This window comes from Arachis ipaensis, chromosome B10, assembly GCF_000816755.2.
Source record: "Arachis ipaensis cultivar K30076 chromosome B10, Araip1.1, whole genome shotgun sequence".
In the NCBI taxonomy this organism is placed as follows: Eukaryota; Viridiplantae; Streptophyta; class Magnoliopsida; order Fabales; family Fabaceae; genus Arachis; species Arachis ipaensis.
This window is the reverse complement of record NC_029794.2, coordinates 6,371,298-6,391,499: the sequence shown is the minus strand read 5'-3', so window position 1 is coordinate 6,391,499 and position 20,202 is coordinate 6,371,298. Positions and strand designations below refer to the sequence as shown.

Genomic DNA, 20,202 nt, shown 5'->3' with positions numbered 1-20,202 from the left:
TGAGTAAGCTATGATAGATAGTGCAGAAATCCACTTCTGGGGCCCACTTGGTGTGTGCTGGGGCTGAGACTTAGGCTTCCCACGTGTCTGGGCTGTTTTGGGCGTTCAACGCCAGGTTGTAACCTGTTTCTGGTGTTGAACTCCAACTTGTAACTTGTTTCTGGCGCTGGACGCCAGACTGCAACATGGAACTGGCGTTGAACGCCAGTTTACGTCGTCTATCCTTGAGCAAAGTATGGACTATTATATATTGCTGGAAAGCCCTGGATGTCTATTTTCCAACGCAATTAGAAGTGCGCCATTTGGACTCCTGAGCTCCAGAAATTCCATTCCGAGTGTAGAGAGGTCAGAATCCAATAGCATCAGCAGTCCTTTTTCAGCCTGAATCATATTTTTGCTCAGCTCCCTCAATTTCAGCCAGAAAATACCTGAAATTACAGAAAAATACACAAACTCATAGTAAAGTTCAGAAATATGAATTTTGCCTAGAAACTAATAAAAATAAACTAAAAACTAACTAAAACATACTAAAAACTATATGAAATTAACCCCAAAAAGCGTATAAAATATCCGCTCATCAACACACAACTACATGAAACATTGGTTTTCAAGTTACAACAATTGCTACACCAGTATAATTTTTTTCTCCATGTGTTTCGCCAGCTTGCACAACGGTCAGATGTACATGAATGTAGTTTGGTCATTAGAGAGCGACCTGCTAATCAGCCACAATATAGTCTTCCAACTGCGTCGCAGGTAGCAGCTATAATTATTGGTGATGACGTTGAAACAATGATTCGTGGGCGAGATATTAAGGTGCAAACTCATACTGGTAGCCTACGAAGGATTCAGGAATTTGTTGGCTATTACGATCCACTACAATATCCTCTTCTTTTTCCATTTGGAACTCATGGATGGAATATCAATACTCGAAGTCAAAGTGGTGGAAAAGTATCATGCCGAACATATAATAGCTATATGCTCCAGGTACAAATCCCTATTTCCTACGTAGTATAGACTTCAATAAAATTCTGCCAAAAAATTGTTCAATGTATCTAATCTTTTTTGCAAATTCTTAAAAATTGTAGATCCGTCCCGATGATTATTCTACCGTATTGCAAGCAGGGCGACTACTACAATAATATGTTGTTGATAACTATGTGAAAATTGAAACCGAAAAGTTAAAATGAGTTCGAACTAGACAGAAGAAATTACGGGCTGAATTATACCAAGGCTTACAAGATGCCTTGCACACAGAAGAAACTAATGCAGGTAAATATTATTGTATCTAATTGCTACTTCGTAAATCATTAAGAATTACCCAAAATAATTATTAAAACTATTTTTATCTCTCTATATTTGTATCCAGAAAATATTGGAAAAAAATGAACAATATTACCATCATCGTTCATTGGTAGCCGTCGCGACATGACCCAACAATATGAAGATGGAATGGTGATTGTTCTTAAAGAGGGCAAGCCAGATATTTTTCTCACAATGACATGTAATCTATCTTGAACTGAAATAACTTCAGAACTCAACCCATTCAAACTCCACAAGATCGTCCAGATCTAACAACAAGAATTTTTCGAGCCAAATTTGAACCGCTGAAAGATGATGTAATTACTAAGGGTGTCTTGGGAAAGGTGAAGAGCTATATTTATGTCACTGAGTTTCAAAAAAGAGGGTTGCCACATGTACATATGTTGCTAATCTTAGAAAATAATGACAAGTTAATTAACCCGGAGTATTATGATAGTTTGGTACGTGCAGAGATACCATCTAAAGAAGTAGAACCATACCTACATGATGCAGTGCTAAAACATATGATTCATGGTCCTTGCGGAATACTTGATCAATCTTCACCCTGTATGAAAAATGGTCAATGTAAACGCAACTACCCAAGAAAGTTCGCAGCAGAAACACGAAGAGGTGACGACTCATATCCGCAATATAAGCGATGATTCGACACACCAGTACCAATTAACCAAAATGTCACAGTTGACAATAGATGGATAGTTCCGTACAACCCATGGCTACTAATAAAGTATGATTGCCATATTAATGTTGAGATATGTAGTAGTATCAAGAGTATAAAGTATCTCTACAAGTATTGCGACAAAGGTCCAGACCTGGTTGCAATGGAAGTTCACAACGGTTCTAACGTTGACGAGGTCCAACAGTTTGTTGATGCAAGATGGATCGCTGCTCCAGAGGCATGTTAGAGAATATTTAAATTTAACCTTTACTGAATATATCCATCAGTAGAAAGGTTACAAATTCATTTGCCAAATCAACATCAAGTGAGCTTCTATGATCACCAAACCATTCCTGAAATACTTAATGATGATTATTTCTCTAGAACAATGCTCACTGAGTTCTTTGCCCTAAATAGTGAGGAGGACCAACAATCTAGGCATCTTCTGTACAGGAAAATTCCAGAGTATTACACTTGGTACAACAAGAAAAAGGAATGGCGTTGACGCAAGACACAGAGGAGATCCATCGGTCGAATTTATACTGTATCACCTTCAGAAGGAGAAAAATTCTATTTGCATATTCTGTTATCTAATGTCAGAGAACCAATCAGTTGGGATGACTTGCTAACAGTGAATGAGGTCCAATATTCGTCCTTCAAGCAATCTGCTCAACACCGAGGATTGTTAGAGAGTGACAGTAGCATCCGTGCGTGTTTGGTTGAGGCTTCTGTTTTATGATTGCCATGTGCTTTGCGAAGGTTGTTTGCAACCATCTTAATATTTTGTGAGCCTACAGATGTAAGAAGCTTATGGGATGAATTTTTTTCATATATGGTGGATGATTATCCGTCAACCAGCACTACAAAAGCCTTAGTGTTCACAAATCGGCTACTCAGGGATATAAATGATATACTCATTCAGCATGAAAAACAGATTACACAATACGATTTGCCAGCTCTAACTCATGAAAATGACAATGAAAACTCGACACCCAGAGCTATCCAAGAAGAACTGTCGATCGAAGTACCCCGGGAAGACCTGTGTTCCGTAGAAAGATTGAACAATGACCAATCTAAAGCTTTCAAGTGCATTATGAATACAATTGATCGAAGAGAAAGTGGAGTGTTCTTTGTTGATGGGCCAAGAGGAGCAGGCAAAACATTTCTTTACAGAGCTATAATTGCAGAATTGAGAAACAAGGGTCATATTGTCTTGGTAACTGCATCATCAGGAATAGCTGCAATATTATTGCCTGGGGATCGAATAGCTCATTCTAGGTTTAAGATCCCAATTAATGCAGAACCATCATCCATTTGCAACACAAGCAAACAATCAGATCTTGCAAAGCTGATTAGACAAACAACGGCAATCATCTGGGATGAAGCACCAATGGCAAATAAAGAATCAGTGCAATCATTAGACCGCACTCTGAGAGACATATTAGCAAACGATATGCCATTTGGTGGAAAAGTGATGGTGATGAGAGGAGATTTCCGCCAAGTGGTGCCTGTCGTACCGAAAGGCAGTAAGTCACAAATGATTTCAGCTTCTATAGTTAAGTCTCATTTATGGGCTTCCACTAAAATTCTCCATTTACGACAAAATATGCGATCTTCTAATGATCATGTTTTTGCTAAGTATCTTATGCGCATTGGTGATGGAATTGAGCCCACTATACATGAAGACTTTGTACGGATACAAGCAAATATGACAATTCCGTGGGAGGGTGAAACATCGTTACACAAGTTAATAGAAGAAATATTTCCAAACTTACAATCTCATGGGTGGGACGCTTCTTACATGGTAGAAAGGGCAATATTGACGCCAAAAAATCATGATGTGCAACAGCTTAATGATATAATTATCAACCAGTTTCCAAGAGAAGAACAAAATTTAGTCTCATTTGATGAGGTAGAAGGAGATGCTAATAATTTATATCAACAAGAATACCTTAACTCAGTTTCTACATACGGGTTGCCACCTCATGTGTTGAAGGTGAAAAAAGGGGCACCTTTGATGTTATTGAGAAACATAGACCCTAAGGCTGGCTTATGCAATGGTACAAGGTTACTACGTTGTGGAAATTTTAAAAACATGTTGAATGTAGAAATTTTAACCGGCCATCATTGTGGAAGAAGAGCTTTCTTTCCTCGGATAAAACACAAAACCACAGAAAATTCAGGACTGCCTTTTATACTTATCCGGAAGCAATTTTCTGTAATGTTGAGTTTTGCAATAACAATAAATAAATTACAAGGACAGACCATTCCTAAAGTAGGTATATATATCCCTAAACATGTGTTTAGCCATGGCCAATTATATGTTGCTCTGTCTCGAAGTATTTCTCAGTCAACAAAAATTTTAGTCAAAGAAGGAAAAATAGATGGAACAAGTGGAGAATTTACCAGAAATGTAATTTTCAAAGATATATTATTACCTTCACCACAGGTAATTTATGTTTTTAGTAAGTATGTGTAGTTACTTCTTGGTACAATTCAGTCTACATATAATTTTAATCTTTAAATCTTTTTCATTGATATAGATATTTTTGTATACAAACTTCAATTTATTGACGACTAACGACTTATATTTTTTTAATAGACAATTTGATTTCAAAGGAGCTCATCAATATATGTCAAGAGATAAAGACAACAAAATTGAACATTTGTTTTACGCAACAAGTACGTACTAATTATCATTAACTAAGACATACTATATATACTAGAAACATATTAACAAATATCAATTACAGGAAAAAAGATTCCAAAGTCTCTGGAGTGCATGAAAAGATAAGCAAGCAATTGCATCAATCAAACTGATAGACAATAAAGTAATTTTTAAATTAATTACTGTCAAAATTGCATTAAATATATATACTTCTATTTCTATGTTAGTAATCACAATCATATATTATCTAATAGGTTCATTCCCTTCAAATTTATTCTATTGGTTGGGGAGGAACGGTTAAAACAGACAAGACCCAATTCTGGAAGATGATAAAAAAGAAAATACTACTCTAACAAAATACAAGGTAATGCAATCATCGTAATCAGAATGTTATTGATATGGCTATTATATATCCCCTTCTATGTTCTTTTTTACTATTAAATAAAGAGAAAAAGTATATGCCTAAAATATTAAAAGGTTACTCTGAGATTGTGACGGAGATTATGTTTTCCATATTGAATAAAGTTACAAAAAATAATTTTAAACCAATGATAATAAGTTAAACATTTTTCTTTTTCCAGCAACAAACTCACAAGAGCAGAACCAACTGATGTTAGTAAAGAACAACATTGCAAGTACCTATCATTAGATTAAGAAACCACACAAAATAGATGTAATATCGGATAATTATAGATTTGAATGCTCTACAGAGGGTTTAATGGCTTTCTTTGTTGTGCATGTGTAGGAAATCCAATCTCAAACAAGAAATTTTAATTTTATAGGTTTTATTTTTTTATTGTTAAATTGTCGTTCAAATATAATGAAATATGTATTGGCATATGGTATATTTTATTGATTTTTAAATTTTGTAGTTCTTCAAGACTCAAGAATTTGTTGATAAGGAGATGTATGAGGAATTGCTAAAGATTTTTACTCGGTACAAATTCAGAAATTACTTTAGGTTTATCTTAACGTTTTTACTTATAGTTTGATCTATAATTTCCAAAAAAAAAAGACATAATTATTTTTCTTCTTTATACTTTTTGCAGGTACATGAAAGATTCTTTAAATACAGATCCGTACTTTGGATTACCACTTAAAAAAAAAGTCCCTAAACAAAGAAAAAAATATGACTTTTGAATATAGCCCATCTTTTGTAAATAATCGTATTTTTATATTTATTTTTATGACTTTAAGTTATATAGAAGAAGATAATATATTATAATAATTACTATTTTATGGATTATGTTATTTGTAGATAAGTGACGTATGTATTCATTATAATTAAATCATTTTCATATTGTTATTGTTTATAGATAGGTAATATATGATTATTTTAATTTGAATATTTTTATATTATCATTGACTTTATTTTTAAGTTATTCAAATTTAAAATTTCAAAAATCATTAAAATAATCAACTTTAAATCCCATAAAAAAAGTGGCTGCCGTGCCTGTTAAGTCGCTAGTATTGGTAACTACAAAACAAATGAAGTTTTACATTATTCCATAAAAATAAAGAGAATTATTCATGTAAAAAAATTTTAAATCATATGCCAAAAGCTCTAAATCGAATTTCCAAATAACTAGGTTGTTCTCTCTCTCTTACGAAAAGTGATGATTTGAACTTAAGTTTTTGTTGTTTATGAATTAATAAAGTGTTTTGCTTAATAAAAACTTCCCATGGGATTGGTGAATTAAGAACATGCATGATGGACACTTTTTAATAGTAATTAGATGATTTGACTCAAAATATAAAGAAAAAAAAAAAGAAAAATACAACGTGAATTTTAAACGAAAAAATAATAGCAATTTAATTTCATGTTACAAAGTGCCTAGTATACTCAAAAAATTATTTTTCACATATAAGTCATTTACACATATAAGTCCATACAAATTATTTACATTCACACGCTCTACACGTTCTTCTTCTTATTCTTTTTCTCCTGATACTTTGTCTTCTTTTTCTTCTTCTTCTTTTTCGTTATTTTTTTTTTCTTTGTTATCGTCGTCACCAACACCGCCACCTCCTCCTCCTTCTTTTTTCGTTGGACTTTTTTTCCTTTTTTCCTTTTTCTCTTTCTCCTCCATCATCTTTATCATCATGATCATCATTGTTATAGCATCGTCATCTTCTTCTTATACGTATTGTTGTTATCGTTATTGTCATTATTATTATTGTTATCGTAGAAATTTTGCCATATTGATGACGTTGTCTAATCCAAAATTTTTACCATAAAATTTGTAACACCCTCACTATCAGAAGTCACACTTCCGGCTGCGCACTCTGATAGCAAGGAGTATTACGACTACTTTACATACTAAATAATAAAATAGGAGCCTATGACTCGACACTGTATCGCTGTTTTCTTTGAAAAACCAGAAATAAATATTTTATCTTAAAAAAAATACAAACAAGCATATATTCATATACAAGACTCCATACCTAATAATTCAATATATTATACATATAAAACATACAATTCCTATCCCTCTTACAAACTTGTAATAACAAAGACGAGGGAAGAAAATAATCTAATTAATACAACATCATATAAACCAAACGCAGTATGACTCTTCTTAATGCTTCTTCATCCGGTTCCTGAAAAGGTAAAACTGTAGGGGGGTGAGAACCTAACCACACGGTCTCACCACGGAGTTTCAAAGTTGTCATAAGAAGATATTTAATAAGAAAACTGTTTTCAAGCTTAGTGATTATCATTGCCTTATGAATCTTTTAAAAACCAATAGATAATCGTTCAAAACCTTTTCAAAGAAACAATGTTTAATCTTTCAGAAATTCGAAACCTTTCCTTTCTTATAAGAAAATCTCAATCAGAAACCAACCACGCAATCAAACAACACAATCATAATTTTAGCACCAAGGTTTATTCTCAAATGTAGCACGCCAGGACAAACACAAGCAAGACAGACAAGAAAAACACAAGTAGGTAGCAGTTACAGCAAATAGTTCAAGTAGCAGTTAAGAACAGTTTAGCAATTAGGCAAACCAAAACAAGTTCAAACTCAAGCAAAGCATACAAATGCATATGATGCATGCCTGTCCTATGGCTCCTATGGCTCAAATTCATAAGCCACATAAATAGTTCATTCATCATTCATCAATATCTAAGCCATTCTCAATATCATCATCATTCGTCAATCCATATCCCATTTCCAAATTCATTCAAAAATCATATTTCAAATCAATCATCATCATCCTTCTTTCCGTTAATCATCAATCTCAAACCAAAACATAATTCTTTCTTTTCTAAATAAATCAATCTTAAACATATAACGTTTAAGAACTAAATCTTTTTAAACCATTACTTCAAACAAAACTTCCAATTTTATAAAATTTCGGCAGCATCTCCTCTAAAACTCAGATTCTGCCACCCTTTTCGGGTTCCATCCAAACATTTCTCAAACCTTTTCTCAACCATTTCCAAATCTTAATCATCTTCCAAAACTCAACCAATTCCAATATCAAATTATTTCCAAAGCGAATCAATGCTAATAATAAATCTCTTTTTAAAATCAAACCAGCTCAAATACTAAATCATTTATAAAGTCGGACTAACTCAAAATTAAACCATTTCTAAAATTAATTCATTTTCATATTTCAAATCATTTCCAAAGCTGATTCGTTTACATTCTCAAAAACAGCTTCAAAACCAAGAAAGCCACTTTTCATAATAATCAACTAAATAACCTTTCAAACTAATTTCTTTTCAGCAATCACAAACTACTCAACCAATCAAGCAATCAGTCATTCAGTCCAACAAACAACCACATTTATAAGACAATCATAATCACAGACATATGTTTCTCACATTAATATCTATTTATAACAACTCTATAAGATAAAATGAATTTTAAGAAAACCCCTACCTCGATAAGTCAAAACATATAACCCCAAACGCGTCAACTGAACTCTTTTCGCTCAGCCTGAATTCAACAGCAACCAAAACCTCAGCTCCGCTTGCTTTCTCAATAGCAGAACAGCCTCAATCGCGACACGCAACACTCGATTTCTAATCCTTAAAAATATCAATGTTGCAAATACTTTAAAACATGTAACAAAACACTAACGCAGGGTCTCCGAAACAAAAATACTTACTGCAGTACAAAAACGAAATAGCGGCGGTCTCTGAACTGGTTTGGCAGCCTCGGCAGCCACCTCACGCGGCAGCGGCGACCAGTTTGCGGCGACAGCAACTGAAACCAACAAGCAGTGCTTGTAACGTTTCCAAAACTTAAAAGAAATGAAATCCAATACTCAAACCCTTACCGACGGTGGTCGTAGGTAACGGAGGTGGCGTTTCTCGGCGGCAAAGGCTCGGCCACCCATCACCAACGGCGGCAACGGAGGGTACGACGGCGGCTGTACAGATCGGCGGTGAGGAGAACCAACTCAGTCTCGGATCTCTCTCTCTCTCTCTTCCACGCGCGGCTCTCCTTGCATCGGCTCCTTTTCCCGGTGACAGCGGCGGATCTGGCGACGGTTCAGGACAGAGACGACGACGGCGGCTGGTCAAGCTAGACGGACCGGCGACGATGGGTCAGCCACACGTCTCCTCTCCCCGCAACTGAGCTCCCTGGTGGGCGTTCTTCCTCTCTCTTCCCTCTGTTCTTCGCACTTTCTCCCTTCTCTGTGCAACACGGTGGCGACTGGTCGTGGTGGCGAGGTGGCGTCCTGAGCAGCGCGGCGGTGGTGCGACGGCTCCTCCCTCCTACCCGACGCTCTCCCTCTCACGAATCCCCTCTCCTCTCTTCCCCTTTCTTTCTTCTTTTCTGGCTGTTGGGTTTTGGCTGTGGGTGTTGGGTTATTTTGGGGAAAAGGGTATGGCGGCTAGGTTAGGGAAATTGGGGTTAGGGTTGTGTTTTGGGAATTTAGGGTTTTGATTTGGGAATTAGGATTTTATGATAAAATTTGAGATTTTTGGATTCATCTAAAATTTAATTAAATCTCTAAAATTACTTTGAAATATCATTTATTGTATCAAAATACTAATTGATTTGAAATCAAATACTCTAATTAAAATTATAAGGTAATATAATTAATTTTCTTTATTTATAAAAATATTAGTATTAAATTCCAAAATCTCAATTACTTAAACCAAACCATATAAAGTTCTTATTATTTTATATTTGCTAAACTTTATTATTCAAATATAGAAAATAATTCGATAATTATAAAATCAGATAAAACCTTAAATTACTTTAAACTCAATTAATCAAAATTTGCTTTAATTTTTCTTTAATAAAATAATTCCTGAGGTTAAGGTACTTAATGAATAAATAAATCAACATTAATTCTTAATAAGATTTTTCTGAAATTTCTGGGTCTTACAAAATTTGTGGTTCGATTCTAATTAATGTTTTCGTTAGTAGTTTATGATTCTGTAGGTGAATAATATTTTTGTTTGTGAAAATTATTGTTCATCATTGATGGTTTGAATTGAATATAATGTAAAGAGTTCTGCATTAAAGAAAATATTTTTCTATATTTGTAGCAAATTTTGGTGTAACACGAAAATATTTAAGTGTATTGTTTAAGAATTTTCGGTGTATGTGTACTGATAATTAAGTTCTGCATAATTCAAAACTCTTCCTCTCCCTCCTCATCATCTTCTGCTGCTGCTTCTTCTTCTTTTTATCATCATCATCATCTTTTTTTTTTCTTATTCATCGTTTTTTTTGTTTTACCTTCTCAAGAATAAAAACAAAAAAAAAATCAAACAAAGAAGAAGAAGAAACACATAATGCTATAAATTTACTTGGAAGATGATGAACTTACATTCATTCAACTATAAGAAAGAAAGAAATAAGAACAAAAAAAGAAAAAAAAATGCAGCATTAAAGGAAACATTTTTCTATATTTGTAGCAAATTTGGGTGTAATATGAAGATATTCACTACAAGAAAATGAAATATTTGTAACAAATTTAAAATTGTTACAAAAAATTATTTTTTTGTAACAAAAATTAGTAATTGTTACATAATAATAATATTTTGTACCAACAGTATAATTTGTTACAAAATATTTTGTTATTTTGTAACGATTAAATTTTTTTATTACAAATTATATTCTTGCCATTTCCGTTCTGCCTTCTATCAAGCTCGAACCATCACTGTTCGTGGAGCTTGCCGCCGTCGCCGTTCAAGCCGCTGCTGCCGCCGTCACACACGACACCACCGAAGTTTCCCTCACCGCCGTTGACGCCGATCTGAGCAGAGGAGAAGAGGAAGAACGACGGGAAAGGAAGGGAGTCATCCGCGTCACCATCGTCGAGCTACACTGACCGCCAGCGAATCTTCTGTTGCCGTTGTTTGCAGAAAGGAAGGGAGTCATCCGCGGCCGACGCTGCTGCCTCACCACCATTTCTTCCTGTCTCGTTTCCTCTGTTTTGCTTCTACATTCCTAGGTTATTTACTGCATTTTTCTTTCAATTCTGTTAAGTTCATTTAATTTTGTTAATTTTTCTTAGTTTGACTTAGTTAGATATGCATGTTTTAGTAGATTCTAGGTTGTTAGGTAGGCTGAACCTAGTTTGTAGAGGAATTAGGTCTAGAAAAATTTTGCTATTTTGAATGTGTTCGGAATAAATTTTTCTGAATTGTATGTTGAATGATCATGAATATTGTTTGAATTTTTGTGAATCTGTGATTGGATGATAATGATTTTCTTCTTTTCTAAATCGAATTGTGAACTGCTATTATATGAATTTAGTTTGTGCAATGATGATGATGAATTTAGATTGTGCACTCAAGTTATTTGTTGCTTATTTCATATGGATGAATATGTGAATTTTGTTTAATTGTTATTGTATTCATATGGGTATTGATTTGATTGAGTGAATTTGGGAAATATGATACATTGCTGCTAAAATGCTGCCGAAATTTGTTTAAATCTGTTTCACTATTATTGTTTTGTGGTTGTTATAGAAATTGTGTAGCATGGTTGAAGATTGGATATCTCAAACAAATGCAAGGCAGCGCCGGGACAGAGCTGGATGTGTAAAACCTGGAACTTGCTTTTGCTTATACACTCGTCACAGGTTTAAAAGACTCATGCGTCCTTATCAGGTATGTATTGAAAATGCTCAAAATGGTACCTTAGCATTGCTTATCATTCTTGTGTCTAGCTCTCCTATATATAGTTGCCTATTAGCCTGAGAGTTAGTCATCTTGTATATTCACAACTACACTGATTATCCATAATGTTCTCCCATTTCACATTTCTTGTGCATAAAGGTTTCTCCATATATCTCTTTTGTGGTTCTGTTTTACTCTGCATCATATTGAATTACTGCACAAGCATTTTGGAAAGCTTTCTAATCCATTTTACTATTCACTAGTATAATCATAGTTTGTAAATACCTTATCTTTATTTTAACATAGATATCTTGAAATTGTTTCTAAGGTTCTTTAGGAAGACTTGGCAAATGCTACTTCGTTGAATGATTCGGATAATGGGGTTTTATTTGATTTTGGACTTTAATGTGTACACTAAGCAATCAATATTTGGTGTTTCATTTGAACTACTACTTTGGTATGAGTTATCAAGGGCTAAAAATATGACTTTTTCCTGTTATGAATTTTTTAATTTGTTATTTTGTTAATTGTTACTTTCTTTTTGTGACTATACATAATCTTCTTGTCTATCACTTGTTTGGCAGAATATTTCAGCTCAGACAGATGGTGAAGAGTAAGAAATTATAAGTACTCATTCTAGTCCAGGACCATCTAGTCATGGAGCTAATGGAAGAGCTATATCAGTTTATGTTTATTACTCTATATATACACCCATATGCAGAAAGGTATTCCTAACTATTAATTTATCATGCAACTAACTTTGGAGTGATTTATTAAGTGGTAATATAGAGTATGTTATCATTCTAATGCTGGACAAAATGAGTTACTAGAAGTCATGGGATTGGGAAAGAACATGTTAAGAATTTTAGAGTTCGTATTCATTGTTGAATAATACGAGTATAGTTTTTTGTTTTCCTATGCATTTTTAAAGGAAAAACAAATCTTGTTTCTTAAACTAGTATTTTTGGTTGGTGGCCTTTTCAGGTGTGTGGTACTTATTAAAAGCTTCTCCATGAGAAAGGAGCTGTATGAACATGATGGAGTTTGTAATTTGTAGTTTACATTTTGGAGATTTATAATTCCTTGTTTTTCTTGTTCTATGTATCTATCTAGTTCATTAAGGTTCTTCAATGTGTCTTGTTAGTTTGTACTTTAAAATTTATATGTTGAAGATTTATAAAACAATCTTAGTTAAATGAAAGATATTTGAACTATCTATGTTATTATATATTATATAAATGTTGACTTGCTGAGTAAATTAGTTAATATATTAATTAATTAAAAAACTAATATAATTTGAAAAATTATGTGTGTAATTTGTATTTAAAAAAATTAGTACAAAATAAATAGTATTTTGTAACTAAAGAAAAAAAATGTTACAAAATCAAGTTACTTGTAACAAAATTTTATGATAGAAAAAATATATTGTCACCAAAAATATTTTGAAGATCAAAATTTGTGATCACTTTTGTAACGACTTTTGGTTTTTTGTATCAGAAAAATTGGTTACAAAATATTACTTTGAATTATAATAGTTCCATTTTTTGTTACAAAAACTTTTTGTAACAGGACATACTGCAATGGCCCTTTTTTATTACAAAATTCTTTTGTTTCAAAATTTCGATTTTTTGTAACAATTTTTTTGTTACAAATATTACTTTTTTTATAGTGATTTAAGTGTATTGTTTAAGAATTTTTTGTGTATGTGTGTTAATAAGTTCTGTATAATTCAAAACTCTTCCTCTCCCTCCTCATCTTCTGACTTCAATATTCAAAAATGACCTATCTAACAACGGGACGTCAACAATGTCTTTTTGCATGGAAATTTTTCTAAGGTTGTTTATATGGAGCTTCCTCCTCTTTTTCATTTGGCCGAAGCAACCAAGAATTTCTGCATGGTCTTTGGCAATCCAGCCAAATGTGATATGAAAAGCTTTCTATTTTATTAATTTCATGTGAATATTAACAGACCTTATTTGATTATAATTTCTTTATTAAGATTAAAGGCAAAGAAATTACAATTTTATTGATATAGGTTGATGATATTGTGCTCATATCAGTATCTAAAATGAAAAAAAAATAAAAAGGTCCTTAGATGATCATTTTAAGATTAAAAATTTGGAAACACTGAAATACTTCTTGATATTGAAATTGCTGATTCTGGTACTGGTATATCTTTATCACAACATAAATATCGTTTGGATCTTTTGTCTGACTGTGGCCTTTTCGGTGCCAAGCCTGCTAGGATTCCAATGGACAGTACTACCAAACTGTCCCAGGATGATAGCCCTCTCCTCGAACATCCATTTGTTTATCGCCGCTTGGTTGGTCATTTAATTTATCTAACCACCACAAGGCTAGATATCATTTATTATGCCACTCAGCAATTGAGCCAGTTTATGGCGACTCCAACTTAGAAGCACTATAAAGCAGCTCTTAGGGTTCTCTGGTACCTTAAGAATAGTCTGGGCAGAGGGCTTCTCCTCCCCAAAGATCTAACTTTTCAAATTTATAACTTTAGTGATTCCGACTGAGCAGGCTGTTCGTATACTCATTGTCCGGATCTTGGGTAACTCTCTTATTTCTTGGGTAACACAAGATGTGAACTTTTATGATATTAAATTTGTTGAGTTTTTTTCATGTCTCATGTGACTGTCTTTTTGTTTTATTCTACGACAATCAAAATGCTCTTCATATAGCTACCAATCTAATTTTTTATGAGCGTACAAAGCATTTAGAAGTCTATTGTCATTTGGTCCATCAAAAGGCAGAAGAGGGTTTCATAAAGTTACTTCCGATTCCTTCTTCAGGCAAACTTGCCATTATGTATATTCTCCAAGCCTCTCCCAATTAAATTGTTCTACTCTAATTTATCCAAGTTAAGAATATTTTATCTATATCATTTTCCATCTTACAGGACATATTGAACTAATCATCATGATCAGCCCAATAGAATCAAGCCAAAGATCAACAATTAGAATAATTTCAATTTTTTTTCTTTATTTATTTTTTTCTCATGTCTTTTTTTTTGTTTATTCTAGAACAAGGTAACTCGTTTTTTGTTAGGATAAGATTCATTTTCTAGATTTATTTATTTTGATTTAATGAGTTGTATGGTTTTTTTTTCTTGTATATATTGAATTGTTGTAATCATTAAAATATAACAACAATATACAATTTTTTCTCATACAACCAAATTAAACTCATTGCTTTCTTCGCTACATTTAACATAAGTGCATATTTTACTAAGATTGTTGGCCTTGTAGTCCTTTTTATGATTATTTTAGTTTAAACTGTGATTGTGTGCTCTCTAAAGACTTTTTTCCTTATGTACTAAGTGAGTTTTCGCTACACAAACAAGTTAATTTCACAAAGAAGCAAAAACAGTAAGTTTGAATCAAGCTTGATTTATGTCTGTGTATATAGGGACAGAGTTAGATGTAATATTAGAGTGGGGCCAAAAATATAAACATAATAAAATAAGATTAAAATAAAATTTTAAGGGAGACTAAACTGAAATTTACATATAATTTATATATAAAAAATTAAAATTAGGGGCCGTTGCCCCCTTTTTCTCCATGTAGCTTCGCCCCTGTGTGTATATATAATGGAGACAAATATTAACTTATTTTCAAAGTATATTTTATATTAGTGACTAATTTTGATGTGAACTTAATATAGTTGATAAGCTATTATTAATGACACATATAAGAAAAAGTTGAGAGGGCAATGGTAGTTTTCAACGGCTATGGATCTCAGAGGCTGAAGAAAATGTCAATTCTCAATCTGAGTTTACTTGCAAGACTGGATTTCTAATCTATCTTCCATAGTAGGTATGGCAGCTACCATGACATTCAATATAGAATAGTTAGTGATACCTTTTTGGCGAGGAAGGAATTTTATGGAAAGACTACTTGAATGAATTGTTCTTTGTTTTGACTGAAGGCAATTGGGCTCGATCATTTGAGTGGGATAAGACTAGTGGGTTAATGAGTGGAGCTGTTTGGGAGAGATTGGTCGAAGGTCAATTGGAATAGATCAGTTGTTAATCAGTAAGGATTGGTCGGTGGTTGCTCAGTTAGGATTATAGTTGTTAGAATTGAATTGGTAATTGAAATGGTCAAATTGTTGATTTATTGAGTTATTAGTTAAACCGTTTAAATTATAATTAATAAATATAAATTTTAAAAATATAATTTATTTTGTGTTCTTGTATGGATACCTGGAGGGAGAGCTCGGTCTCTAGGAATCGACGCCGAGTTGTTATTTTTGGTGCCGACCTTTGAGCTTTGTGGTAATCCGAGCTTTACTCCAAGAGGATGTCCAATCGCATAGAGCTTTGAGCAAGAAACAGGGGGGAGTGTACCTGCAAAGGCACTCCGAAACTTAAGTCAGTATTCTGTATTATTCGAACTTACTGAAGAAAATACTTTACCTTGCTTTATATGATGGACCTTTCGTCTGTTACGCTTTTGGCATTAAGGTCGGTCTTAAAAATGGTGGATAACGTATCCGAGTTGTGTGCCGTTTGATCGTAGGTTATGATAGAAGCATTTATCTAGCCGAGTTATAGCTCATAAATGGACGAGCTATAACGGATGACGCCGAGTTATAGCCTGTAAATAACGATCATATCAAGTCTGATTGTAACGTATAACGCCGAGTTATAACGTAAAGTGCCGAGTTATAGTGCATAATGCCGAGTTATTGTATATAATGCCAAATTATGATATCGGATTTGTAACGGCCGTATCATAGCCCCCAAGCTTAGCCTGACTATATTTTGATAAAGCAGGTTGAGCTTTTTTAGTTATAACTCGGCGATTTGAGTTATAGGTATGGAGCCCCCAGATCAACTTACTTTATTAAAATAATGAATAATTTGAATTTCAGACGTGATTTGAAGTTAACATGTATTGGAAAGTGTAGTAGTCTTGTCATTGATTGTGCCTTTGATTTTTCCAATGTAATTTTGAACCGTTGATTTAATAGATGCAACGGTTAGATTTTTTCATGGAACTGAATAGTTAATTTGAATAGTTGATGAGACGATTTTGATAAAAGTGAATTGGTTGGACGAGAATATTGAGTTAGTTCACCGTTGTTTGGTGATTTGATTGAGTTTGATTACGCATGTGTAAACGATGCGACTTTGAATTGAAGAGTTGTCGCGAATAGATCAGTGTTTGTACTTGTATGATATGTGATTGAGTTTGTTGACTGTTGATAGTCATAGTTCGGAATTGAAGATTGAGTTTGATTGCGCATGTGTAAACGATGCGACTATGAATTGAAAAATTATCGCGAATGGATAATTGATTAAAGATTGTGTTTGATTGCGCATGTGTAAACGATGCGACTTTGAATTGAAGAATTATCGCGAATAGATAATTGATTGAAGATCGTTGATATAGATCTGATGATAGTTGATATAGATTTGACAATGACTGATAATGATTGATATAGCTCGGATAATGATTGATATAAATCTGAAAACTGAGATAATAGATATAGATTTGAAAATAGAAAAAATAGATATAGGTCGGCGAATAGAGATAACACATATAGGTCGGCAAATAAAGATGACAGATATAGATCGGCAAATAGAGATAACATGTAGATCGACAAACAGAGATAACAGATATAAATATGCAAATAGAGATTACAGATATAGATCGGCAAATAGATATAACAAATGTAGATCGAAAAATCAGATATAATTTGGCAAATAGAGATAACTGATAAAGATCGACAAATAGAGAAAACTGATAAAGATTGGCAAAAATATAGATAATTGATATAAATCAGAAAGTAGAGATGATAGATATAGATCGGCAAATAGATATAACAGATGTAGACCGAAAAATCAGATATAGATCGGCAAATAGAGATATTAGATATAAATTGGCAAATAGAGATATCAGATATAAATTGGCAACTAGAGATAACTGATAAAGATCGGCAAATAGAGATAACAGATGTAAATTAGAAAGTAGAGATGACAGATATAGATCAGAAAATCAGATAACATATATAGATCGGCAAATAGGGATAACAGATATAAATCGGAATATAGAAATTATTGATATAAATAAGAAAATAGAGATGACTGATATAAATCGGATAATAGAGATGACTGTTATAGATCGGCGAATAGAGATTTTTTATATAAATCGGCAGTTAGAGATGATTGATATAAATCGGACAATAGATATAGATCGGCAAATAGAGATGACTGATATAAATTGAAAAATAGAGATGATAGATATTGATCGAAAAAATAGATATAGATCGGCAAATAGATATACATGAATTGAAAAATACAGAGATGACAGATAATGATCGGTAAAACAGATATAGATCGGCAAATAGATATACCATAGATGAAGAGATGACAGATAATGATCAGAAAAACAGATATAGATCGGCAAATAGATATGCCATAGATGAATTGAAAAATAAAGATGACAGATAATGATCAGAAAAACAGATATAGATCGGCAAATAGATATGCCATAGATGAATTGAAAAATAAAGATGACATATATTGATCGAAAAAGCAGATATAGATCGGCAAATAGATATACCAGATGAATTGAAAAATAGAGATGACAGATATTGATCGAAAAAGCAGATATAGATCGGCAAATAAATATACCTGATGAATTGAAAAATAGAGATGACAGATATTGATCGAAAAAATAGATATAGATCGGCAAATAATTATACAAGATGAATTGAAAAATAGAGATGACAGATATTGATCAGAAAAATAGATATAGATCGGCAAATAATTATACTAGAGATGAATTGAAAAATACAGAGATGACAGATAATGATCGGTAAAATAGATATAGATCGGCAAATAGATATACCATAGATGAATTGAAAAATAAAGAGATGACAGATAATGATCAGAAAAACAGATATAGATCGGCAAATAGATATGCCATAGATGAATTGAAAAATAAAGATGACAGATATTGATCGAAAAAGCAGATATAGATCGGCAAATAGATATACCAGATGAATTGGAAAATAGAGATGACAGATATTGATCAAAAAGGCAGATATAGATCGGCAAATAAATATACCAGATGAATTGAAAAATAGAGATGACAGATATTGATCGGAAAAATAGATATAGATCGGCAAATAATTATACCAGAGATGATTTGAAAAATAGAGATGACAGATTTTTTATCGGAAAAACAGATATAAATCGGCAAATAGATATGCCATAGATGAATTGAAAAATAAAGATGACAGATAATGATCGGAAAAACAGATATAGATCGGCAAATAGATATGCCATAGATGAATTGAAAAATAAAGATGACAGATATTGATCGAAAAAGCAGATATAGATCGGCAAATAAATATACCAGATGAATTGAAAAATAGAGATGACAGATAATGATTGGAAAAACAGATATAGATCGGCCTTTTTCGGGACTTAATGATTTACTATATGACCTTTGTTTACAAAGGTGCAGGTAAGTTTGAAACCATTGGAAGGAAATGGAGCCTATAGAAAGAATGGTGTTTATTTCGAGGCCCCACGGTGGGCGCCAATTGTTCTTGTATGGATACCTGGAGGGAGAGCTCAGTCTCTGGGAATCGACGCCGAGTTGTTATTTTCGGTGCCGACCTTTGAGCTTTGTGGTAATCCGAGCTTTACTCCAAGAAGATGTCCAATCACATAGAGCTTTGAGCAAGAAACATGGGGAGTGTACCTGCAAAGGCACTCCGAAGCTTAAGTCAGTATTCTGTATTATTCGAACTTACTGAAGAAAATACTTTACCTTGCTTTATATGATGGACCTTTCGTCTGTTACGCTTTTGGCATTAAGGTCGGTCTTGAAAATGGTGGATAACGTATCCGAGTTGTGTGCCGTTTGATCGTCGGTTATGATAGAAGCATTTATCTAGCCGAGTTATAGCTCATAAATGGACGAGCTATAACGGATGACGCCGAGTTATAGCCTGTAAATAACGATCATATCAAGTCTGATTGTAACGTATATCGCCGAGTTATAACGTAAAGTGTCGAGTTATAGTGCATAATGCCGAGTTATTGTATATAATGTCGAATTATGACATCGAATTTGTAACGACCGTATCATTTTGCATATGTTATATATTTAAAAAAAAAAAAGACAAAATGTAATGAAGAGCAATTTGGCCTAGTCGCAGCCAAGTTGCACATGCAAGAAGACTCAAATTTAAACTTAGGAAGAGTTTTTTTCCTGTTAATTGCTGACTTGCAGTTTTAACTAGTTTGTATCGATTCATATCGATTTTGTCCGATTTTAATCAAAATCGGTTCCGTCAGATTTTCTTTCTTAAACGATCAAAATATTATACCAGACTGATATAGAATTTTGTTGACTGAATTTTTTGTCGAATCAATCAGTCCGATTTTAACAACTATAATTAAGACAAGTTGACAATCGATTG

General features: G+C 33.1%; 1 protein-coding gene across 1 annotated transcript; it reads left to right on the top strand.

The window, feature by feature from the left end:
• On the top strand, positions 2,811-19,448 carry LOC110268331 (ATP-dependent DNA helicase PIF1-like). Its single transcript, XM_021114409.1, has 4 exons — positions 2,811-4,427; positions 10,767-10,916; positions 11,593-11,733; positions 19,239-19,448. The coding sequence occupies exons 1-4, from the start codon at positions 2,811-2,813 to the stop codon at positions 19,446-19,448; spliced, it is 2,118 nt and encodes a 705-aa protein (XP_020970068.1).

Excerpts from the sequence above, each read along its gene's own strand:
- LOC110268331 (XM_021114409.1), top strand. The coding sequence starts at position 2,811 with ATGGTGGATGATTATCCGTCAACCAGCACTACAAAAGCCTTAGTGTTC. Across the intron at positions 4,428-10,766 it reads TATTATTACCTTCACCACAG|CTCGAACCATCACTGTTCGT; the intron begins GTAATTTATGTT and ends CCTTCTATCAAG. Across the intron at positions 11,734-19,238 it reads GACTCATGCGTCCTTATCAG|GTAAGTTTGAAACCATTGGA; the intron begins GTATGTATTGAA and ends ACAAAGGTGCAG.